At 43.9% G+C, this 25,152-nt stretch overlaps 1 protein-coding gene across 1 annotated transcript in view; it reads left to right on the forward strand.

Moving 5' to 3' along the window:
* Positions 1–21,627, forward strand: part of GALNT8 (polypeptide N-acetylgalactosaminyltransferase 8) — a gene marked incomplete at its 5' end in the record, with an annotated part of 51,318 nt that extends 29,691 nt beyond the window's left edge. Inside the window, 9 exons of the mRNA XM_081083725.1 lie at positions 315–481; positions 6,610–6,793; positions 7,542–7,739; positions 8,221–8,335; positions 11,475–11,660; positions 14,831–14,968; positions 15,527–15,622; positions 16,880–17,047; positions 20,153–21,627. Of these exons, the coding sequence (XP_080939851.1) occupies positions 315–481; positions 6,610–6,793; positions 7,542–7,739; positions 8,221–8,335; positions 11,475–11,660; positions 14,831–14,968; positions 15,527–15,622; positions 16,880–17,047; positions 20,153–20,293 (1,393 nt within the window). The 3' untranslated portion in view covers positions 20,294–21,627. The remainder of the gene's footprint in view (positions 1–314; positions 482–6,609; positions 6,794–7,541; positions 7,740–8,220; positions 8,336–11,474; positions 11,661–14,830; positions 14,969–15,526; positions 15,623–16,879; positions 17,048–20,152) is intronic.
* Between the last annotated feature and the right edge of the window lie 3,525 nt (positions 21,628–25,152).

The following is a 25,152-nucleotide window of genomic DNA, read 5'->3' on the forward strand; positions in this document are numbered from 1 at the left end:
AGTCGTCTGGCAAGTAAGCTAATTTGGGGATGGAGAAAAAATAGGAGTTTCTTTGGGGGAATGTTGAATGTTCAAGTGGAAATGTCTCCTGAAAAGTAATAAAAAAAGAAATGGGTTTTATCCTCAGAACAGGAGAATTTGGGAAAAACAAATATGAAATCTTCTGGCTACTGTGATAAGCAAGAGAGAGTTTTCTAATCAGCTTGGGTGAGTTGATTAATATAACATTATATGTAGTGAAGTGATATAGATTGGGTAGTAATGGTTAAGTAATTTAAAAAAGTAAACTGGTTATTAAAAATGGTCTCTTATAGGTGTCTTCAGAAGACATATTCTTCACAACTCCCATCCCTCAGTGTCGTTCTCATATTCACGAATGAAGCTCTGTCCATTATACAACGGGCCATCACCAGTATCATCAACCGGACCCCCTCTCGATTGTTAAAGGAAATCATCTTGGTGGACGATTTTAGCTCAAATGGTGAGCTACTCGATCAAGGAATAGCAGTAAAATGACCATTTATCAACTGTGGTAGGTTGGAAAGGGGTTTTAGCTTAGAGTTTAGGACACTTTGGGCTCCTCATATAGGAAGAAGAAAGGGTTCATTTATTGATCCCAATTTTCAATGGGCACATTACTCTTCACAAAGTCAAGACAAGAGGATCATCATCTCAATTACACAGATGAGGAAACAAAGACACAGTGAACACACAGTGTGCCCAAATTGTGTGGCCAGTCAGTGGTGGAGTTGAGCCAGGCCCAGGATTGTGTGACTCCAAAGCCACCTCTGCCCTGTCCATGCTCCATGGGAGAGGCCTGAGGGGGTGAGGTGGGGTCCAAAGGAGGATCTCAGACACCAAGGTTGAATTTAAGTCATTCCTTATGAGAAAAAAAAATCTTTCTAAGTAGTTAAGCCCAGAGAAAAGATGAGATTTGGATGCTGAGACTCTTTACAGTGGCATTGCTCCCTCCTCACCCTGGTCTAACTCCACCCCCCTCCAACGCCCCCCACAAGGAGGACACATGGAGAACTGGGAGATAGTGGGTAGACATGAGTCCTCATTTTCTGGGGTTTCAGAATCCAAGTTCCTCCTTTACAAGCTCTACTAGAGGCCCGGTGCATGAAATTCATGCATGGAGGTGTGTGTGTGTCCCTCAGCCCAGCCTGCACCCTCTCCAATCTGGGACTCCTCGAGGGATGTCTGACTGCTGGCTCTCAACTGCTCACCTGCCTGCCTACCCGATTGCCCCTAACCGCTTCTGCCTGCCAGCCTGATCACCCCCTAACCACTCCCCTGCCAGCCTGATTGATGCCTAACTGCTACCCTGCTGGCCCAATTGCCCCTTACTGCCCTCCCCTGCTGGCATGGTCACCCCTAACTGTCCTCTACTGCAGGCTTGGTCACCCCCAACTGCCCTCCCCTGCTGGCCTGGTCACCCCTAACTGCCCTCCCCTGCAGGCCTGATTGCCCCCAACTACCCTCCCCTGGTGGCCTGATCTCCCACAACTGCCCTGCCAGCCATCTTGTGTCCACATGGGGCTGGCCATCTTTGACCACATGGGGGCGGTCATCTTTTGTGTTGGAGTGATGGTCAATTTGCATATTACCTCCTTACTATATAGGATGTCCTTGAGTAACTTAACTTGTTACTACTTTCTTATTTGCAAAACATGGATGTTGATGAGATAACTATCTCATAGACTATAATGAGAATTAAGTGAGATAATAATGGTAGCTAACACTGTTCTAAACACCTTACGTATGCTAACTACTTTAACTATTACAAAAATCCTATGAGGAAGGAGCTCCTTCTTTGCTCATTTCACAAATACAAAAAACTAAGGCATAATCTGGTCAAGGAACTTGGCCAACACAACTGGTAAATGATGAAATTGAGATTTGACCACAACTTCAGCATCTTAGAGCCCTAGCTCTAGTCACTGTTTTTATTGATATAATACATGGATTATGAATAGCATTTAGCATATAGTAAGTGTTAGCTCTTAGTTTTATTAATTTTGGGCACTTAATAAAAGAAACTAGAATCACATCACAAACCCAGAGATTTGGGCTAGCAATTAGGAGGAGATTTCGAATAGTAAGGACTATAAAATGGCAGCCCATTAGAGGAAGAGTTCTCCCTTTCTGAGGATCTTTAAGTACCAGACAGGTTATTGTAGCTCCAAATTAAGGGCTGTTTCACTAGAGGAGAAGAGACAAATGACCTCTTAAACCTTCATTTTTGGATTTCCAGACACTAAAAATACTTCTTTTAATGTTGTTTATTTTTTTAAAATATATTTTTATTGATTTCAGAGAGGAAAAGGGAGAGAGAAAGATAGACATATCAATGATAAGAGAGAATCATTGGTAGGCTGCCTCTTGCATGTCCCCTACTGGGAATCAAGCCTGCAACCCGGACATATGCCCTTGACTGGAATCGAACCCAGGACCCTTCAGTACACAGGCCGACATTCTATCCACTGAGCCAAACCAGCTAGATATCCTTTTCATGTTTTAAATACCTTCTTCTCTTGTCCTTCCAATACAACTGCACACAAAAAATGAGGCGTTACAATTCCCAAGCAAAATTCCACCAGAAAAAAAGAAAAGAGAATGGCTGACTTCATTCATTTCTGGAAATGGAGGTCAATAGCCACTTGTATGCCTGAATTTTAAGCAAGTAATAGGAGTGTAATTAGAAAGACCTCTGTTCTAGACACCTGAGAAGACCTGGCTCCACTCCCCGGCTCTCTGAGATGACCTGAGGCAAGTCAAGTCATCTCACCTCTCTGGGACTCAGCTTCTTCATGGGGCAAATAGAGGGGCTACAGTAGAGGGACTCTGAAGGTATCTTTTTCTATGAAAAAAAAAATCAATGATTCTATAAGTCTACATTCCATGAGGAGCAGATAAGAAATAATTCAAGACCTTTGCATGTAGACCAATGAAATTAAAGATACAAAATTACAAACATAGGGTAGACACATAACATAGTCCTTGTTTGTTCCATTGTGCCCCCATCATATAATGCATCCTCTCACTTGAGTTGAGAGTTCATTTGTGGTTTCCATAGAGATATATTTTTTGATGGGCACAGAAGAGAGAATTGTTAGTTGTTCTTTGTTGTCACTGGGACAGGAATCAATTTCTCTCTCATTAACCATGGAAACATTAGCTAGATTGGGCCTACACTGAACAGAACTCAAAAATCTGTTTTGTGCTACACTGAGAAAAAGAATTGGAAGTCTCTACCATGCATGCCACAAGATAAACTTATTATTCATGTGACTGTGAGGGTAAGTTACTCAGCTACATTATGCCCCATTTCCTCATCTGTAACATGGGGAAATAACACTGCCTTTCTGATAGGACCTTTCTAGGGATTAAATGACACTTGTAATGTCCTCAGAACAGGGCTTGCTCCCAATAAATGTTAGCCAGTGTTGTAATCCTTGTTTGTCTCAGTATCATTTGTAGTACTATTGAGATGCTGCAATCTGGTATTAGAGGAGTGTCCCTTTCCTTTATTTCCCTAGATGTAAAGCTTAATTTGCATCAGATCAATTGTTTCACATCAACACAAGCTAATCTAAGTTTTTCAGAAATTATATTAATGTAGGTGGAACCCTGTATTTTCTCCCCAATTTTAGGCAAATTCCCCAATCAACAACTATTGAGTTTCTACCATGTGCCAGGCATTATGCATGGAAGAGAATGCCAGTGATTTCAAGAAGTTCCCATTTTAATTGATGAGGCAAGACAAACCTATGAAAAGACACCTCGATGTATGAAAAGTAGTGTGCCAAACTGAGTGAGCTGTCAGCGAGTGTAAGAAATCCCAGAGAAGTAATTGGGGTGACTTAGGGAGGCTTCCTGGAGGAAAGGGCCTTGGGTTGGGACTTGAAAGCTTGGAAGGATTTTAAAAGCCAAAGAAAACAAAGGAAGACCGACTGGCTCTGGTGGGATTACATAGGGAGTAGAGGAAAAAAACAAAAAAAAAGATGTGAGCAAAGATACAGAAGCCAGAAGCACCCTGAGCTGAACAGCCTGAAATAAAGAGTCTTTTGGGGGGTAGGAGTAGGGGGAGTATCAATGGGAGAGCAAGACTGAGAAGGAAACATAGGTTTACTTTAGAAGAGCCATTGAAGGGTCTTTAATTCTTATGTTGGACTATAGGCATTATTTCTGAAAGGGTGACTAGAAATCTACAGCTCATAGGACTTTGGAATTGGAAGGGTACTGACATGTTATCCAGCCTTCTCTAAGTTTTGGAAATAGAATTCCCCAAATGGGAAGTGACACAGAATTAGATAGTGAGGGAGCCCAAATTATAGTCTAGATATCTAGAGTTTCTAGCAACCCCTTCTTTTCCTCCCCCACTATTTTGGTTCCCAAGTTTAATTCAAGAACTCATGCAAAATATACCAGATAAATGAATTTTGATCCTCATCTTTCTCCTCCTCTTCATCCTGGTTTATCTGGAACTAATGTAATTCCTAACTCTCTTTGCCACATGCAACCAATCTCATAGATTATTCTCCAAATATTTTTTTTGTGTGAGATATTTCAAATATCTCTTTAAAAAAGAACCTCAGGCCCTAGCCGGTTTTGCTCAGTGGATAGAGTGTCAGCCTGTGGACTGAAGGGTCCCAGGTTTGATTCCGGTCAAGGGCACATGTCCGGGTTGCAGGCTTGATCCCCGGTGTTGGGTGTGCAGGAGGCAACCGATCTATGATTCTCTCTCATCATTGATGTTCTATCTCCCTCTCCCTCTCCTGCCTCTCTGAGATCAATAGAAATATGCGTGCTTTTTTAAAGAACCTCAGAAACTATGGCAATCTTGCTCTTGCTCCTTTCAATAGTTGCATTCCTTCACTGAGAGTCACAGCTTTTCTATTCACTTTTTCTTTCTTGAAGAAATTGTTCAAAATTGGCTGTAGTCATGATTCCATGTCCCACAGGGTGGGTGAAGACAAAGGTGAACTCCAGAGCCTGCTTCTTTGTTTGTTTTTGTCCTGCTTTCCCACAAACTTTCCCACAGATGCCGTGGTGGCAGCAGAAGCAGAAAAAAAATGTGTCAACCCCTTCTGATTACTTTCTAAAATTAGTGACAGAGTGAATTTAGGGAATTTCAACCTTTTATTTTTTTTTGAGTAGGAGCAAACAGCCTTCAGGTCCATTGGCTCTCTTCAACACTTTCAATTACTGATTCACCATCCTGGAGTACAATAGGGAAAGTGCTAAAATGGGTATGATTTTAGCACCATAGTCATGTCGTTATTGATTCCAGGATTCACAAATCTAATCTCCTTCTGAGAAAGGAACCAGAAAGAATCTAATCTCTTGGCCACTGGGGGGTGTGACTAGGGGAGAGGAGATGGAGGGAAATCTTGATAAATCCAACCATTACATGCATAGTTGAGGCAGCACGGCATGGTGGTTAAATACAACACGGGCTCACACTCAGGTATGCCACTTACTTGATGTGTGATTTAAACAAGTTTCTTAACCTTGCTGTGCTTCAGTTTTTTCATCTGTAAAGTGAGGATACTGGAAGTGCCTTCCTCATAGGATTTTTTGAGAATTAAATGAATTAATATTATCAGGGAGTCATTTGGTTAGATATTTTAAACATTGCTTAGTGATTTGTATGTAAGTTGTCTTCATACTTATGAGAAAGTCAACTAGTAGGCTTACCCAATGAACAAATGCATAGATAGGTTTTATAAAAGAGAGGAGAAAGAGAGAGAAAGAAAACTATAAGCAATCTTGGAATAGCGAATCTTGTTTGCATAATTTTGGGGATATACTCATTAGCTGGAAGTTAGAAAAGGCATTAGTTGGGCATTCTGTCCCAGTTGGTCCTTGAGTAGGCCAAGTAGAAATAGCTAACACAAGACAAAACAATTTCAGTTGATTATGCATTCTTTAGAAAAATCTTGAGTTGTGGAGAAGATGTTGTGAGCTGTCTCTGCAATGTCTGACCATCAACATTTCTATCATAGTTAGATCAGGTCTGTCCTACTCATTCTTTTTTTTAAACATATTATTTATTTATCTATTTATTTTTAATCCTCACCCAAGGATATTTTTTCCATTGATTTTTAGAGAGATTGGAAGGGAGAGGGAGAGACAGAGAGAAACACTGCTGTGAGAGAGAGACACATCGATTGAATGTCTCCTGCAGGGTCAGGAGCCTGCAACTGAGGTACGTGCCCTTGACCGGAATCAAACCCGGTCCCTTCAGTTCACAGGCTGATGCTCTATCCACTGAGCAAAACTAGTTAGGACTGTCCTATTCATTCTTGTTAAAAAATTTCAGTATACATAAACCTGGTATAACAGTGTCTGGCACATAGTAAGCAATTTCTAAGGCAGTTTAACTTTGAGGGAAAAGAGACTAGAATGGTGCTATTAAGACTGAGGATGGAATAGAGAGGAAGGTGGGTGCAGGGGAAACAGTCAAGGTTGTAGAATCGCACATCCTAACCTGGAGATAGTTCAACCACTACTAACTATAGAATAGTATTACATTTCTGTACCAAACTGGTCATTACATTCAGAATTTCTTTAAGTGTATATATATATATTTTTTTTTGGCAGAAGAACTAAAGGCAAACTTGGATGAGCTTATTAAGCTTTACAACCAGAAGTATCCAGGACTACTGAAAATAGTACGGCATACCAAGAGACAAGGTCTTGCTCAAGCCCGAAACACTGGCAGGGAAACGGCCACAGCGGAAGTGGTAGCCATCCTGGATGCTCATATTGAAGTGAACGCTGGGTGGTAAGGCTCCGGATGGTTTCTTCTTCTGAAAAAAGGGAGAAAGGACATATTGTAATGCTGAATACAAGACAGGATAGTGTGGGAATGGGGAAAGCCTACATCAGACCTTAAACACAAGGAAGCTACAAAGACAGGATGCTTTTACTCGAGGATTTTGGTTGGCTAAGGATAGTGCTGGAGCAAAAACAATGGGCTTGGCATATTGACATTGCACCCAACCCTGACTTTACCAAATACTTTGGGACTTTGTATATACATCACTTCATCTAACTTGATATTCATGTGCTTATCTATAAAATTGAAGAGATTGCCTTTCGGGAATTCCTAAGGTTTTTCCCAGCCCTGAAATTACATGACCTAAAGAGAGCTGTGTTCTTTGGAGAAAATGGAGAATCAGATATTAAAGAGTTATCATTTTGGAAACAGGGTGACCCAAAGGTAATGTAAATTCAGGAATACTGATGGTTCTGGTTCACAGTAGCTCGGGGGTAGTATTTGGGTACTAATTTCAAATATGCTTTTGACATGGGTCAGATGCTAGCATCCCAGCTATACCAAAAGCTGAAGAATGTTCCTGGACTCTGGAGCGTTCCTCTCACCATCAAGCTCAGTCTAAATGAAGAAGGTGCTTAATGTCAGGGCAAGACAATAATGAAGAAGGTGCTTAATGCTTGGGGCACCTTTGTCTGCTTGCTCCTGCTGCTTACCCACATACCTAACCTGGGTTTGTTACACATCCTTTTTCTAGGGCAGAGCCTATCTTGGCCCGGATTCAGGAAGACCACACTGTGATTGTGTCTCCTGTGTTTGACAAAATTAACTTTGACACCTTTGAACTAGAAAAGTATGGATTGGCAGTTGATGGGTTTAACTGGGAACTGTGGTGCCGTTATGATTCACTGCCAAAGGCCTGGATTGATCTGAATGATGTCACCGCTCCAGTGAAGTAAGTCGGAGAGGTCTCAGGAATGTGGTTAGCACATGGGGAGTCAGGAATGAATGGGGTGTGGTGGTAGTAATGGAAGAAGGGTGAAAGGAATGAAGGACAGGGAATAAAAATAAAAAACGCTGATCCCAGATAAGAAATCACAGACACTTTGGATTATTTGAGGGCTTTCAAGCAGAATAAAGCAAATGTTTTAGAAAACATGTGGGCCATTTAAAGCATTTATCAGGCTATGAAGTAGGAATATCCAGATGAAAAAGAGGTACTTTTAATAGACCTTGAGAAGAGTCATGACAACACAGAGGGTGAGGGAAAGTTACACACGCTTAGTTCAGCTAGAGGGTTTAGGGAAACCCTACGGATAAGAGGTTTGGGTAGAGTTTCAAAGGCCAAACCATCACTGTGTTTCCTACGGCTCCCCTCCCTCCTAACCCACTCATTATGGAGAGGTAAGTAACTTCTCTTGCTTTGTGTTCCACAGGAGTCCTTCCATCATGGGCATCCTGGCAGCCAACAGGCTCTTCCTGGGGAAGATTGGGTCTGTGGATGGTGGAATGCTGGTCTATGGAGGAGAGAATGTGGAACTTAGTCTGCGGGTGGGTACATTTCCGTTCTTCTTATGGGACAAAGCAGAGGAGAAATAATAGGAGGGAGTAGTAGTGTCTCTGGAATCCTGAAACAAGGCTGAATGTCAATGGTTCAAGAGGTGGACAAATCCTCATGTTTGTAGGTCACTAGAGAAAGGCACTAGGACTTCCGGAGTGGAGTCTTTTTGAGGTAGGTCTATATAACCTGGGACGTATCGGAGGAAAGGGTAAAACTGAGGCTCAGCAGATGGTGTCCCCCTTTGTCTTGAGGAGTCCAGGCATTTTCCAAACATCTGGAATCAAACAGCTCTGTGGCAGACAGCTTTCTGTAAGACCAAAGAGAAACTGGGCAGAGGGTCCAGGGGATACAGATGTGTGGACAGTTGAATGGACAGCTAGAACAGCTGACATGACGGCATAGGTCATGCTGAGATGCAGTTTAGTCTAGGACAGATAGCCAATGATGGCTTGTACAGCAGTAAAACTCTCGAACCAGTTCTCATTCTGACCAACTTCCTGTGCACTGGCTACTCAGCAATGATGCCTCTTCTCTGCTCCAGCTTGACTTTGATGGGGTGGCTCTGAAGGCTTCAGTTTGGAACTAGTGCATTATTTTTTCTTTCCTATTAATTTTGTCGAAGTACATCTTATGGTCAAGCCCAAAGTCAAGGGGTGGGGAGTATCTTCTGTCTACAATGAAGTGATGGAGAAGTGGGGCCAATAAGTTCAACACATCACAATCAGTTTGGAATAGGTCTCATGTAAATCTTAATTCCAAACCCTACTTTTCCACTAGAAAGTTTGTGTTATCCTGGCCAGATACAAACTCCCTAAGCCAAACCTGCTGCACCAAGAACCTAGCATGGTGAGTGACATATGGCTTACACTTGATAATGAGTTTATAATAAAAAAAATAATAAGGATGTCAGGATGGCATTGTAAAAAATACTGGGCCTAGGTTCTAATCCTGGCTCTGCTAATTCCCCATTTCTATAAAATGCTCACCCCTGCAACTCCCAGCTCCAAAATTCTGTGCCTGAGTCAGGTGACCTCTGGCCCATTGTGTTTTCTGGAGGAACAAGATAATTTCCTATATAAAGCTTATTCTGTCCTACTCCCTTCAGTTTCTTTTCAATTGAGACTGAAGACCACATATTGCACCCACTTAGGACCCAATCAAGATCCCACATTTATGTGTTAACAAATAAACTTTGAGTCCCTGTCTGGGTTTTCCATTAAGCCACAACCATTCTCTAGCAGAGAGAATTATTATTTTTTTGCCTGGTGGTCTTGATCAGTATTTCCACTTGTGAAATGGAGAGAAGTGTCCTTTTTTTTTTTAAACTATCTCATAAGAATGATTGTGCATTTAAAATGTAATAAATAATTTGAAATGTTTTATGAAGATATGAATTAGAATTCTTATTTGACTTTTGGGACAGAGGCCAAAATAATAGAGGTTTAAATAAGATAGAAATTAATTTTTTTCTTTCATGACTGTTTGAACATAAGTGGTTCAGGATTGAGATGGCAGCTCCAGAGTGATGGGGACCAAGACTCTCCCATCTTGTGGTTCTGCCTCACTCAATATCCCATCCATATCCTAGTTAGCAGGAAGAGAAAGTAGGGAAAGAGAGAGTATGCTCTTCCTCTTTTTAATGAGTTCTACCTGCAAGTTGTGTATATTGTATTTCATTGGCCAGCACTGGTCAGATGGTCATACCTCTATGCAGTCAAGGTGTTGTCCAGGGCTGGGTTCTCAGCTAGGACTGACTGAAGAAGGATCTGCTTCTAGGCTCATGTTGGTATTGGCAGCATTCAGCTCCTTGAAGTCTTCCAGACTGAGGAGGCATTCAGGTTTTGGCTGTCTATCAGTTGGAAGCCACCCTTAGTTTCTTGCACTCTTCATATGGTGGCTCACAACTTGGTGGCTTCCTTCTTCTAAGCCAGCAAGAGAGTGCATCTCCTAGCTCAGTGGCTCTCAACCTTCCTAATGCCGCGACCCTTTAAATCAGTTCCTCATGTCATGGTGACCCCCAACCATAAAATTATTTTAGTTGCTACTTCATAACTGTAATTTTGCTACTGTTATGAATCGTAATGTAAATATCTGATATGCAGGATGCATTTTCATTGTTCACGACCCACAGGTTGAGAACCGCTGCTGGATGGACACTACAATCTTAAGTAATGTAATCACACACATGTAATCGTGTACATACCTTTGCCATATTCTACTGGTTAGAAGAAGATCACAAACCCACACTCAAGGGGAGGGGAGTGAGGAAGGGTGTGAAGATGAGGAGGCAGGGATCATGTGGGCCACTTGTGGTCTGTTCATCACATTGCATAATATCCAGCATGCAGGTCCAGGAGGGGTCATAGGACACTAACTCCAGTGTGATTAGCTCAGGGCTTGGTGCTCCTCAGGACATTGGCACTTTTCTTGAGGATAAGTGAGCAGGGACAGACCGCCAGGACCTTCGCAGTGGGGTTCAGGATTCTAGGAGGGGACGACGCACAAATGAAAATGCTATACAGGAAATATGGATTTAGAAGGCATTGGGGGCCAGGTGGAGCCTCTTTCTTGAAGAGATACACTGAAACTGGGTCCCGTCTGCTTTTATTCAGTTTTAGATACACATCTTGCCCTTAGTAAAGCACAGCAAACAGGTAGCAGACCGACCGTCTCTAAGGTCAATAAAGATCAGTAAGGTCCAGTAAACATTTACTTGGAGACTATCGAGCCACCACTATCTCAACACAAACAATCGGTGCTTAGCGTCAACCCTGCTAATGCTCAAGATCCATCAGCCTTCTGCATTTCTCGGTGCACTCTCATGACAGTATTGGCAAATGGTGGCTTCCCGCAACAGACCTTCCTTTGGTTTTGTTTGGGAGGATTTCCTAAAGTGGGTAGGATTTCTGGAACTGTCTGAATGACAGGAGAGAAGAAGTTTGGTAAAATTCTAAGGATTGTTTTAGATAAGTGGTTTGGGAGGTAACATAAAGATGGGAGTGGGAGGACTGAGTTTATGTTCTTTAAAAAATGGCCCCAAAATATTGGTCTCTGTGCATCAGTAAGCAATGCTATTTATTAGCTTTGGCGCCAAGACTGTCCAGATGATTTTTTCCCCTTCTCTTGCAGGTGTGGCAGTGTGGGGGGAGAATTGAGGTTTTGCCCTGCTCCCGGATTGCTCACATAGAGAGACATCACAAGCCTTATGCCTTGGACCTGACTCCTGCCATGAAGCGCAATGCTCTCAGAGTGGCCGAAATCTGGATGGATGAGTACAAATACATGGTCTACTTGGCCTGGAACATACCATTCCAGGTTTGTCATGGCACTGAATAGGACCAGGAGGAGGAGGTGGTGGTAGTGGTGGGAAATGGGAAGGGATACAGCAAAAGTGTCATCCCAGCCCTAAAGAATAAGGATAACATCCAGATGGTGTGATGATGATGACACAACATTTATGTAGTAAGACTATGTTCCAGACTCATTAATTATCACAACATACTTAGAAGGTAGGTTTTATTTTTAATTTTATGTATTTTTAAAATTTTCTATTACAGTTGATATTCAATGTTATGTTAGTTTCAGGTATATATCATAATGCTTAGCACTTATGTAACTTTCCAAGTGTTCCCTGTGATAAGTCTAATGCCCACCTGGCACAGTACATAGTTATTACAATATTCCTTATGCTGCACTTTACATTCCTGTGATTAATTTGTAACTCCCAATTTTTACTTCTTAATCCCTTCACTCTTTTCACATAGCTCCCAAACCCCCTCACATCTGGCAACCATCAATTTGTTCTCTATATCTATGAGTTTATTTCTGTTTTATTTATTTATTTTGTTTTTTATTTTCCACATAGAAGTGAAATAATGTGATATTTGCCTTTCGCTGTCGGACTTATTTTACTTAGTCTAAATACCTTCTGTGTACATACATGTTGTCACAAATGGCAAGATTTTATTCTTGTTTATGGCTAAGTAAAATTCCATTGAATATATACCACATCTTCTTTATCCATTTGGACACTTAGGTTGCTTTTAGACTTTGTTGCAAATAATTCTGCAATGATCATAGGGGTCCATATATTTTTTTCAAAATAGTGTTTTGGATTTCTTCAAATAAAAACTCAAAAGTGGAATTGCTGGGTTATTTGGTAGTTCTATTGCTTGCCTCCATTTTGTTTAGTTCTTTTTCTGGAGTTTTGTCTTGTTTAATTTGGGATATGTTTTTTTTTCTTCTCTTTTTTGACTACCTCCTGTGCTTGTTTCTATGTATTAGGTAGATCTGCTATGTCTCCCAATCTTGGGAGGATCACCTTATATAGTAGGTGTCTTAATGGGTTCAGTAGCACAGTCTTCCCGGTCACCTGAGATGGGTGTGCCAGGACTGTCCTTTGTATGAGTTGTGTGTGCCCTCCTGTTGTAGTTGAGCCTTGATTTCTGTTGGCACATCAGTGGGTGAGATTGACCCCCAAGCTGACTGGGTGTGGGGACTGACCATAGCTACAACAGACAACCTGTTGGTGTGTGAATGACCTCGTAGAATGGGGTTCATCTGGGGCTCTGGTGTCTGCTGAATTTGCCCTTTCAGTGTGTCATTTGTGGAACTAATTGGGTGGTGCTCTGGTGTGGTCTGAAGCTGGCCACTGGGTGTGTTGCTTCTGGGGCCTCTTGAGAAGAGCTCCAGTGTTAGCCAAAGTGAGCTGCTGCCTGCCTGGCCTGGGGTCACCTGGTAGGAGCTACAAAATGATCGGTGGTTGGTAGCTCCCTCTGTTGGGTTGGAGGCATCTGGGACCAGTTATGCTATGGACCGAGTGTGACTGCCACTCATGCCAAGCTTGGGGCTGATTAGCAAGAGGTGCAGGGCATGAAGAGGCTACCCACTGCTTGTTTGGGGTTTGTAAATCTTTGAGAGATTTTAGGAAAGTCCACAGCTCAGGCCAAGGTTGGTTGCTTGTGAGGAACAGCCTAGGAAAAAGATTCATGCTGAAAGAGAGTTCAGTGAGGTAAGGTCTCAGGGAATCACTAGGGAGCGGCAATTGTGGTTAGCCAGGCTGATGGAGATTCAGATGTAGTGCACACCTGTGTCTGCCTGCTGTGTGGGGAGAGGGCTCAATAAAGGAATAATGGCACCTGTCAGTACTTCTGTCCATGAGAGAGCTGCCCTTCCTTCCCTCTCTCTGAAGCCAGTCAATTCAGTTTCTCCCCATATATCCCTGGTGCTTTCCAAGCTGCTGTCCCTTTGCTGGAGGTTAGGGCAAGTGTGAGCGATTGAGTTTTCGCTTGGGTTCTTTAAAAGGATATCTGGTCTACAGCAGCCCTTTGTCTCACCTAGATGGACTTCCTGCTGATTTTCACAGACAGATATTGTGGGGACTCCTATTCCTAGCACTGGTTCTTCGGGCTGGGGAGTGAGGTGTGAGCCAGGACCCCTCCCTCCCCAGAGAGGACCTTCACAGCCGAGAAGGTCTTACCTACCACATGTGGGTGTGGGGCCAGCCCATTTTGCATCTGCGCCCCTCCTACCCTCTATATATCCTTCTTCTTTATATCCTTAGTTATAGGAGTTCTGTTCAGCTAGTCTTCAGGTGGTTCTCAAGGGTGGCTGTTCTGTAATTTAGTTGTAGTTTTGATGTGGTCGTGGGAGGAAGCAAGCGCAGACTCTTCCTTGGGTAGGTTTTATTTTTATTATTCTAAGTTTACAGATGAAGAAACTGAAGCACAGAGAATTGAAAGAAACTTGTTTAAGGTAATAAGGTAGTAAGTGGCTGAGATAAGATTCAAACCAAGTAATCCTCTACATTTCTTGTTCATCCATCATCATTACTGGTGGAATCTTTATGATACAGGGTCGGACATCAGGAACTCACTGTCTTAAGAGGACATAAACACGGTAGGCAGGATGTGAGATGGTGGGAATAGAGACTACAATCCTGTTGGATGCACATGAATGCGGATGACCTTCTTGGCTAAGGCCATACATTGTCCCTGCCACTGGAGTTCAGGGTGATTTGCTATCTTCTGCTTCTGAGCTGTGGCTCTGGGCTCAAACATTCTTTCAGTTTGATTCCCCACAGATATCACTTTTAGAAAATGCCACTTAACCACCAAAATCTTGCTGCCAGAATATTGCTTTTGAAAGCCTTTTCTGGCCATCATGAGTAGTATTTTGTGTTTTACTGATATAAATATGATCTCTAAGAGGAGCAGCCTGCATTAGCTTGCTAATGATGAGAAAGAAACCTGAGTGACCCCACTACACAGGCCTTGCAAGTGCCTTTGAGGCCAATGTGGTTCCTAAGGTTCAAGCTTTTTTCACTTTCCCCGGAAAACTATACATTATAAAGGTTACTTTATAGACCATCAGAAAAATACCCCCTTCCCTCAGGCATCATCCATACCCTTTGATGGAGCCAAGGACATTACACAGAAACATTCCATGTTTTATTTACACAGAAACACTCTGTGTTTTACTTACAGAACTCTGGAATCGATTATGGAGACATTTCTTCCAGAATGGCACTCCGGGAAAACCTGAAATGTAAAACTTTTGACTGGTATCTGAAAAATGTTTATCCAGTCCTGAAGCCAATCCACAACATTGTAGGCTATGGAAGAGTACGTATTATGACATTGCATTTCAGATTTTAAATATTTGACTGTGACAGACAATGAAACCTGAGTCACATGACTACCCAGAAAAGGGTTTCCCAAACGCATCCTGTCCAAGATTCTCTTCCTGTCCCCCAACTCCTTCCCTTGGGCCCTCTCAGTTCCTGTTACCTCTTACTCCACAGTTCCCATCTCCTTTCCTTCTCTCTGCCTCTACTTCCTTACTTGGCAGCCCTTGCTCTGCCTCTCCCGTTTCTCAGCCAATCAGGGTGTTTGGCCTCACCCACCTGAAGGTGGCTGTAGGTGTCCCTTCTTTATATATGTTGTGATGGTCCCAGTGGGCGGGCATTCCCAGGAAGTGGGGATCATAGCAGGGCCTCACTTCAGCATTTGTCTTAGAAATTTGCTTAGAAAAATTGCTGTCAGGATAGCAAACTGTCAGGATACCCTTTGGCTGTTAATTCCTGGCCCTGTGGAGCACTGGAGAAAATGCAGGGTCTGGGAGGCTTGGTACTGTTTCTCCGACTCTTTCCAATCATGTTGTCATGTGTTTTGCTCCTTCAGATAAAAAACTCGCTGAGTGAAAATGACTGCCTGGATCGGGGCCCTATTAAGGGCAAGACGCCCATCATGTATTTTTGTAATGAATACAGTCCACAGGTATCTTCCACAACCTTCTTTGCCTGGACAGGATGAGTCTGTTGAGGCTCAGCCCTAGCAACCTTTGCCAGATTTGGACTCAGTGCCAGATGTCAGGGAGGCAGGAGCTGGGAATCCTGGGTAATGAGTCATGGTGAAACCCCAACCTGTACGTTTAACTAAGCACTTCCAAGTTCATTCAAAAAGTTATGGCAGGACAGTTCTATTTCAGATATGGGTAGCGAAGGTGAAAAGGCTCTGATCTGTTGCATTCATTCTCCATGGTAATATTTTTTTTAAAAAATAGATTATATTGATTTTTTACAGAGAGGAAAGGAGAGAGATAGAGAGCTAGAAACATTGATGAGAGAGAAACATCGATCCGCTGCCTCCTGCACATCTCCTACTGGGGATGTGCCCGCAACCCAGGTACATGCCCTTGACCGGAATCAAACCTGGGACCTTTCAGTCCGCAGGGCGATGCTCTATCCACTGAGCCAAACCGGTTTTGGCAGTAATATTTTCATTGACAAAACCTTCAATTCCTTTTTCCCCTCTTCCCACGGCCTCCCTCCACCCCCACCCCCCACTGCTCCTTGTGTGGGAAGGTGGGGAGCTGTGGCTTCTTCCATAGAGAAGGAAAGAGGGGCTAGAGAAGAGAGTCCCTGGCGGAATGGGAGTCCTTCCAGGGGATAAGAGAGATCTGGAACCAAGTGGGAGGTGTAGCAGGGGACTTCTTTTTCCCTGAGACTACTCACAGCTGTCATGTTACTTCGCATGTTGCCCTCACAGGAACCTCTTGAGGGATGCAGGGTAGAAAACATTTCCACTTGATGAATGAAAAAAAAAAAAAGCTGTGACACAAAACAACTTACTTCTTTGAGCTCACTGAGCAAGGGAGGGTCAGATTGAAAATTTGAAAGGTTTCCTAACAACAAGCTCATAGTGGAGGCTTCCGATGACACCTAATGAAGTTCAGTTGAGTATTTTTTCCCCAAAGATAAGCTCCCTCATCCACGCAAGCCATGATTCTGTTGGGCTCCCTGTATGGAAGGAGGCAGGCTAGTGCTCCCTCCTCATGCCTGGTCTTCTCCCTAGAATCAACTGGGGGTGGTGGGAGAAAAAAACGGAGGGTACTACTTGTTACTCAGGAAAATTCAGTGCTCCCCCTGGTGACTGAGTGTCCACGGGACCCGTAAGCAGTCTTTATGTCCACTATCTGGGTCAAGGGCCTCTCCACAGACTGTGTCTACAGCAGATCGCTTTGCTGTCTTTTAGAAAGTCTACTACCATCTAACTGGGGAGTTGTATGTGGGATCGCTGATTGCAGAGGCAAATGCCGAGGACTGCTGCCTGACAGACCCTGGCAGTGGGGAGAATCCCACTTTGGAGCCATGTTCCAAGGCAGCCCAAAATGGACTGCACATATATTGGGATTTTAAGCCGGTGAGTCATGTACTTTTTAAAGGATAGATATATTCAGATATAATCTGAGAGATTCATATTTGATTTCATAGTGTTTTAGAAAGACTCAGTTTGTGACAGTGTGTAGGGAAAACATTGGAAACAGGGAACTGGGTATGAAACACCGAGTCTGTTGACTAAGGTGTGTGTTGAAGGGAAAAAAATCTGGAAACTGTTATAGTTTAAGAGTTAAGCATTTGGGTTCAAATCATAGTTCAGTTACATTTAGCAATTTTGTTGCCCTCTCTGAGATTCAGTTTCCTCATCCATAAAATGGAAATAGTATTGACTTTATGGGTTGGGAGGATTAAATGAGATAACATGTGTAAAGCATTTTAGCATAGTGCCTGGCACATAGAAAGTATTCAATAAATACTAGAGGCCTGGTGCATGAAATTTGTGCACTGGGGTGGGGTGGGGGGCGCCCCTCAGCCTGGCCTGCACCCTCTCACAATCTGGGACCCCTCAGCGGATGTCAGGGATCCCTGTGGGATCAGGCCTAAACTGGCAGTCAGATATCCCTCTCGCAATCCGGACTGCTGGCTCCTAACCGCTCGCCTGCCTGCCTGATCGCTCCTAACTGCTCACCTGCCTGCCTGATCACCCCTAAACTGCCTCTGCCTCAGCCTCTGCCACTGTGGCTTCATCTGGAAGGTCGTTCAGCTGTCTGGTCTAATTAGCATATTATGTTTTTATTATTATAGACTAGAGGCCCAGTGCACAAAATTTGTGTCCCTCTGCACCCTCTTCAATCTGGGACATCCCTCTCACAATCCAGGATTGCTGGCTCCCAACCTTCCAGACGTCCTCTGAACAAAGCCATGGTGGTGGGGCCGAGGCAGAGGGGGTTAGGGGCGATCAGGCCGGTAGGGGGGCAGTTGGGGACAATCAGTCTGGCAGGGGTGGGCAGTTAGGGGTGATCAGGCCGGAAGGGGGGGCAGTTGGGGGTGAGCAGGCCAGCGGGGGGGGGGGGCAGTTGGGGGTAAGCAGGCCAGCAGGGGGGGCAGTTGGGGGCAAGCAGGCTGGTGGGGGGGAAGTTGGGGGTAATTCGGCTGACTGGGGGGCAGTTGGGGACAATCAGTCTGGCAGGGGTGGGCAGTTAGGGGTGATCAGGCCAGAAGGGGGCAGTTGGGGGCGAGCAGGCCAGAAGGGGGGCAGTTGGGGGCGATTTGGCTGTTGGGGGGCAGTTGGGGGCAATCATTCTGGCAGGGGTGGGCAGTTAGGGGTGATCAGGCCAGAAGGGGGAGCAGTTGGGGTTGATCAGGCCAGCAGGCAGAGTGGTTAGGGGTGATCAGGAAGGCAGGCAGGTGAGCAGTTAGGAGCCAACGATCCCGGATTGTGAGCGGGATGTCCAACTGCCAGTTTAGGCCTGTGGGATTGGGCCTAAACCGGCAGTTGAACACCCCCTGAGGGGTCCCAGATTGAAATGGGTGCAGGCCAGGCTGAGGGACATCCCCCCCCCCATCCCTGTGCATGAATTTCGTGCACTGGGCCACTAGTAAATTATAATAGCCAAGATTTATTGAGTATGTATTCTGTACCAGGCACTGGATTAAACATGATCTTTACATAAATTTTACATAAATTTTATAAGAGAAGTATTATTGTTAGCTCTACTTTAGCTATGTTGTAACTAAAGCACAGAGAAGTCACATAATATTCCCAAGGTCGCATAGCATAGTAAATGCTGTGGGTTCAAAGACAAAATCTTATCCACTATTTGTTGTTGCCTCGTTGCTTAGGAAGTGTGTTTCTGAAAGGGAGAAAAACGCTGAACGTTGGTTTGAAAAGGTAGAGTTAAGGGTGTTCCCCCCCCCCCTTTTATATTGGGACATTTGGATTTATTTAAAGTCAGTAGAAAAGGAAGCTGCTAAGAGAGAGAAATAAAGGAAGGATGTCAGACAGGAAGAGTGTTTTTCTCTGTATATGTCAAGTGCGGCTGGGCTCAGAGCACAGGGACTGCTGGCAGTAGAGACAGAAGCAGGACAGCTCCTCTGAGACCACCCATGTCATTTGGGCGAGGGGTCGACTGACTGGAAGCGGGGTCTTCTGACAAAGTGAAAACTAAAGGCATTGAGTGAAAGGGACAAAGCCTGCTAAGGAGACCTGGAGGAATAACCCTAAGGAGTAAGCCAAGTGCTGAGGCCAGACTGCTGTAGGCACATTTGTCAGCCAGGTCCACTCCACTCCAATGGTGGCCCTGTGTTGTCTGAAAGTGGGGGCCAAGAGAAAGGAGCAGTGGGAGTGGGAAGAGTTCAAGAACCGGAGAGCCACCTTGAATGGTGATGGTGGATGGATGCATCGTGGGAGGTGGGGGCGGAGGGAGTCCAGTGTGGCCAGGGCAGGTGACATTTGGGGACAGGGTTGTTGGGGGCAGTTTGTGATTGGAAGAGAAGAGAGGTATGGAGCTGATGGCTAGGGAGGGAGCAGGGATGTGGCCTTGAGAATGTGGTCTCTGCCTCAAGATGCTCAATAAACATTAAACCTAACTGTAACCCTAATATTACTTCTCAACCCATTCTATAGATGAAGAAATTGAGACTAAGGCAGGTTAGGTAATTTGCCAAAGGCCTCTCTGTAGATGTTTGAGCAGGGATTTAACAGGGATGTTTTAGCTCCAAAGCCTGCAACATTCCCAGTAGTAAACCCTCATGAAGCCCCCACGTGGGAGAAGTAGGAACTGCCCCAGAGTGATGGAGAAAATAGGCCTACCACAGAGCCTCACTGAAGAAGGAGGAAGAATCCTAATGGGTGTTACAGGCTCAGAGCTGCAGGTGTGAAAAGGAAGGTCAGTCATGGCTCTCCAAGGGGCATCATGTCTTGTCAGTCACACTGACCTGATGCTCAGTCTTGGGAGAGGCAGATGATAACATCAGAGCCCAGCATGCAGTGCTTACCCCAGACCTATGGTTAGGTTACTACGGGGCAGTCAGATATCCCTCTCGCAATCCTTTGTCCTCTGGATGGCTTGCAGAGAATCAAGGGACCCTCCAGCTTTTTTTGTGAGCAGGGCAGAGAGAGTAGGCGCAGGGAGGTGAGGCATGGCTAGGGCATTTCAATACCTTGATTGTCTCTCCTCCCATCCAGGGAAGAGCCCTCATAAACAGGGCCACCAAACGATGTCTGGAGTTAAAGAAGGCTTCCAGTTACTATATGCCTGTGCTGCAGCCCTGCACCACACAAGTGTGGACAATCCAGCACACCATCGGAAACTGGGGGTCCAACTAGCATCCAGCGATCCTCAGAGAGCCTAGATTTGAGACACCAATTCTTGCCACTGAATGGCTTCTATTCCCAATTCTGTTCAGAGTGCCAGTGGGTGAGAGAAAGAAGATGTGTGTGTGTGTATTTACTGTGACTTCCGCCTGTGACACACAGGATGTGGTGGGGGAGGGCTGTGGATGCGTCCTGGAGTCCTGGCCGGGGAGAGTAAGGACACTACAACGCCTCACCCCAGCTTCCCTTGGAATTATATATATCAAACGCCATTCTTGGAAACTCCTTGAAATAACCACCTTCATCTGGCTCGCGTGTGGGGGAGAGAACCAGGAGGGTGGAAGATTATCTTTGACTTCCACCAGCGCTGGCTGGTCTTCATTCCTGACGACTACGGTTGTCATCTGCCCCTCACCTTCTCCTCATCTGCTCGGAGCTCCGCCGCCTTGGGGCTGCCACACTGCAGAGGCCCAGTCACCACCGTGGCAGCGAGACACCTACTCAGGGGCCGCCCACTCTCTGAGGCCATGTCGCTGCTCCTACTCTCTTTTCTGGGCTGTCCTGAAAGATACAACAAATAGACAAGGAATCTTAGAAATTCCTGCGTTTATCCACTCACAGCAGTTTTATTTGATTACCCAGTCTCTCCAGTACCAACGAGGTTCCAGAGGCTGAGCGCAGCTCATCAGCTCTGCACAGTGCAGAGAGAATGGTGGAGACATCCAAGTATCTGGATCTTTCTCCAAGTAGCTCACACTATTTAATAGATTTGATTACCCATTTGCTTCCACAATCCTGAAAATTAGAGAAAATGAGGTTTGAAACGGAGAGGCATCACTTACTGGGACACAAAAGAAGGACTGTAGGACAAACTTGAAACCAGGACTCCTTACTGACATCACTGGGTGAGTCCTTTCCCCCAGCTGGCGAGGTGGGAAGACATGTCCAGGCAGCCAGTTTGGGCTAGGTTAACGGATGGGAGAGGGCTCCCTGGGGGAGGGAAGGTAGAGTGACCGTGTGTGTGTGTGTATGTGTGTGTGTATGTGTGTGTGTGTGTGTGTGTGTGTGTGTTGTGGGCTCAGCTTTCAAGTATGAACGTAAGGGCCCCTTCTTCAGTGGTCGCTTTGCCCCCTTGTCTCACATCAGAGCTGTGTGGGAATCATTAATTTCCCTTTAGACAATGGGTAAGGAAGACACTGTTAATTGAGTACAGAATTAAATCAGCTAGAATTTTAAAAAATAGGCTTTTAGAAGTGTACAAGTCATAATTGTACAGCTTGACAACATTGTCACAGTGAACACGGTGTCAAAAATGAAAACAATGCCACAGATAAGATTTTATCATGAAAAATTACAGAACAGGAAAAATGTTAAGCAAATGTATAACTTCTAGCTTCTCCATAGTAAATTGAAAAAAAAATGCAATTCCTAGCAAAGTTTTTCAAAAAGCATGTATCCAATAGGAAAATATACAAAAGACACAGTGTCTTAAACATATGAAAAGATGTTTAACATCACTCATAGTTAGAGAAATGCAAATTAAAACTGTACTGAGATAATTTTTCACTTAAATTGGTGAAAATTAAAAAGTATGACAGCACATTCTGTTGGCAAGATTATGAGAAACAGGGAGCCTCACACTGTGATGTAGGGGTGACATAGGGGTACAAGTTGGTTCAGTCCTTTTGGAGAGATATTTGGCAATATCTAAAAAGATTATATGTACATTTTAAATTTGTGCCAATAATTCTACTTCAAGGAATTTACACCTCCGAAAAGAAGAAAATAGTTACGTACAAAGTAATTATTTGAGTGTTGATAAGTGTTAGAAACAAAATGTATGCTCCAACATCAGAGAGTGGTTGAATACATCACCACAGTGGAGTACTATGCAGCTATAAAAAGAAGTAGACACATTTCTTTTGAACTGATATGGAGCAATTTCCAGTGTGAAAAAGGAAAAATGGCATCTGTACTATGTATCTTTTAGGTAAGAAATAAGGAAAAATTATACATGTACCAGTTTATTTATGCAAAATGAAACATAAAGATAAATCAGAAATGACATTGCTCACTGATGGGTGGTGGTTGGAAATAGTGTGGAAGGAACTGGGGAGGGGGATAGGGTAGAATGGCTGTGGGAGGAGTGATACTTCTCAAAATATACATTTTTTTTTTATAGGCCAGGCTTTTAAAATCATGTTATATTTTGTATGCTCAAACATACATACATAAAACCAGTAGGGAAAGAAGGAAACACAATGGGATGCAAACAAACACAAGTGAACCTAACTATATTCCTATAGTTTAAGTGAATACACACTCATTCTAACCATAGTCAGCATTCAGCCTCCGATTCTCGATTCTGAAATATTTTCCAGTAAGAGGAATTAGGGCTCCTCGGAGATATCACTGATTTTAGGCTTGGGGGGCTGGGATGTTTTGATGGCAACATGTCACAATTTACAGCAGCTAGGCTCAAGGGGTTCCCACTGGTCAGATCTTTGATAATTAAAAGAATTAAAATAAATTATTTTTATTCAATATACTAGAGGCCTGGTGCATGGATTCGTGCACCGTTGGGGTCCCTTGGCCTGGCTTGCATCCTCTCGCAATTCGGTACCTCTTGGGTGATGTCAGAGGCCTAGTGCATGGATTTAGCCCAATTCCCACAGGCCAGGCTGAGGGACCCCACTGGTGCACAAATCTGTGCACCAGATCTCTAGTATGCATATGAGATCTTTGGTTAATCTCTTTCCACCATCTGCCTCCCCCCTTCCCTCTCAGATTCATCAGTCTGTTCCATGTTTCCATGCCTGTGCATTGAACATCTGCCCCCTGGTGGTCAGTGCATGTCATAGCTACCGGGCAAATGGCCACTTAGGCTTTATATATAGAAATTACAAGCCATACAATAAAATAAGAATCCACGAGTTCATACAAATGAATGCATGGATGAATGAATGGACAAACAAGGAAAAAAGAAAGTTCTTCTTTATGGCAGAATGCCAACTAAAAATTGTAGGAAGAATTATGGATTTGGAAAATTATTTGACAACCCACATAACCAAAGTTATTTCAGGCAAGAAACACCAATGGATGTTAAAAGTAGTGGGTGTTGAGAAACAGGATACATACATAGCATCAGAGTAATTCCCCAGAAGGCATTTATTAACTACAAAGAAAAAATAGTAATTTCAATGTGGAGAAACCGGGCAGACACCATCCTAACTAAGTGATCAATGTTCACATCACTAGTTACTGAAAAAATGGATATCACGTGCCTCTCAAAATGATTCACGCAGAAGAATACATCATTTCTATGGTATTCCTGACCAAAATACAGAACTTGAATCGATAATCTTGAGGCAACATCAATTAAATCCAAATTGAGGGACATTCTTCAAAATAAATGGTCTGTATGCTTCAAAAATTTCAAAGTCAAAATACAAAGAAAGATTGAGGAACTGCCCGGAATAAAGGGGACTAGAGGGACATAACAACTAAATGTAATTTGTGATTCTGTAGCAGAACCTGGGACTGAGGGCAAATTATTTTTCCTTTGGTTGTAAAGGATAGCCGGGGATAACTGGTGGAATTTAAGTAAAACTTGGTGATTAGCTAATAGTCCTGTATCAATGTTATCTTCCTGATTTTGATCATTGTATCCCAGCTATATGAAAATGTCCTTGATTTTATGAAATACTCACTGGAAGATGGATTGGGGGGAATTATCTATGAGATTTTATATGTATGGATAGATAGATAGATAGATAGATAGATAGATAGATAGATAAATAGCAGTGAATGGACAGGTGGACGACAAACAAACAGATGGAACAAACAAATAGTGGAGCAGAAAATAATAAAACAAATGGGGCAAAGTAAATCTGGATGAAAGGTAAGGGATACACAAATATTCTCTGTACTATGTTTGCAACTTTCCTATAAGTCTGAAATTATTTCAAAATAAAAAGATTTAAAAATGTCTGTCTAGGTATACATTAAATATCTCTTCCTGCTGAACTGCTTCTATAAGCTGTGCTGCTTAGTCTAACTTTGGTGCTCTTTATTCGCTGAGGGAATCTGTGATTCTCTCAAACCCACAGCTAGGACAACAGAAAGCGGCTCGGGTGCCCACTGTGCCAGATCTCGGCTTCCTGCAGCTGCTCTGAAGTTAAGGCAAGGACGGTGTCCATGTGCTTCTTTGCACCTGGAACTACCTATATACTTGTCCAAAGTTCTGCATGAAATGCTGCTTTTCTGCTCACTGTCTGTCACCAGCCTTTGTTGACCAGAACACTGTGAAGGTCATCTCAGTGACTATCTTTAGTCCAGTCAGGAGACTGTTCCCTTGGTAACCAAGTTCATTTTTCACTGATTCTTCTCTCTCTCTGATTTTTGGGAATGTTGGAGCTCTACTATAAGTTAAAGTAACCTTATAGATGCAGAAATATGACAGGTTGACACACAAGGCATCTTACAACCCCAGCAGAGAAGTAATTCTGTGTTTGCCCCATGAGTAGAATCCCTGGAATCGTGGTCCTGCCAGTGCCCTTCCTCTGCTCAGATAGGGATCGTCCCTGGGGTGTCCCACATGTCCCTTTCTCTCCTCAGCCCACATTGCCTCTGGGGCTGTGGGTGGGTCCCTGGTTGACCCCTGATGGCCATGTGGCGAAGCCACGCCGACAAGCATCCGGAAGGAACCACACCTCAGTTACCCCATGCTCCTCTCAGCCTTGTAGTGGCAGGTTTGCTTCCTCTTTTCATGCCCTCTGTCCAAAACTAAAGGCACAAAGCAGCTGTGCTTGGTCCCTTCAGGTCCCCACAGAAGCCCAGGGGTACAGCTGGGATTTGCCCCTCTCCTTATC

Source organism: Myotis nattereri, assembly GCF_964212035.1.
Source record: "Myotis nattereri genome assembly, chromosome: 2".
Taxonomy (NCBI): Eukaryota; Metazoa; Chordata; class Mammalia; order Chiroptera; family Vespertilionidae; genus Myotis; species Myotis nattereri.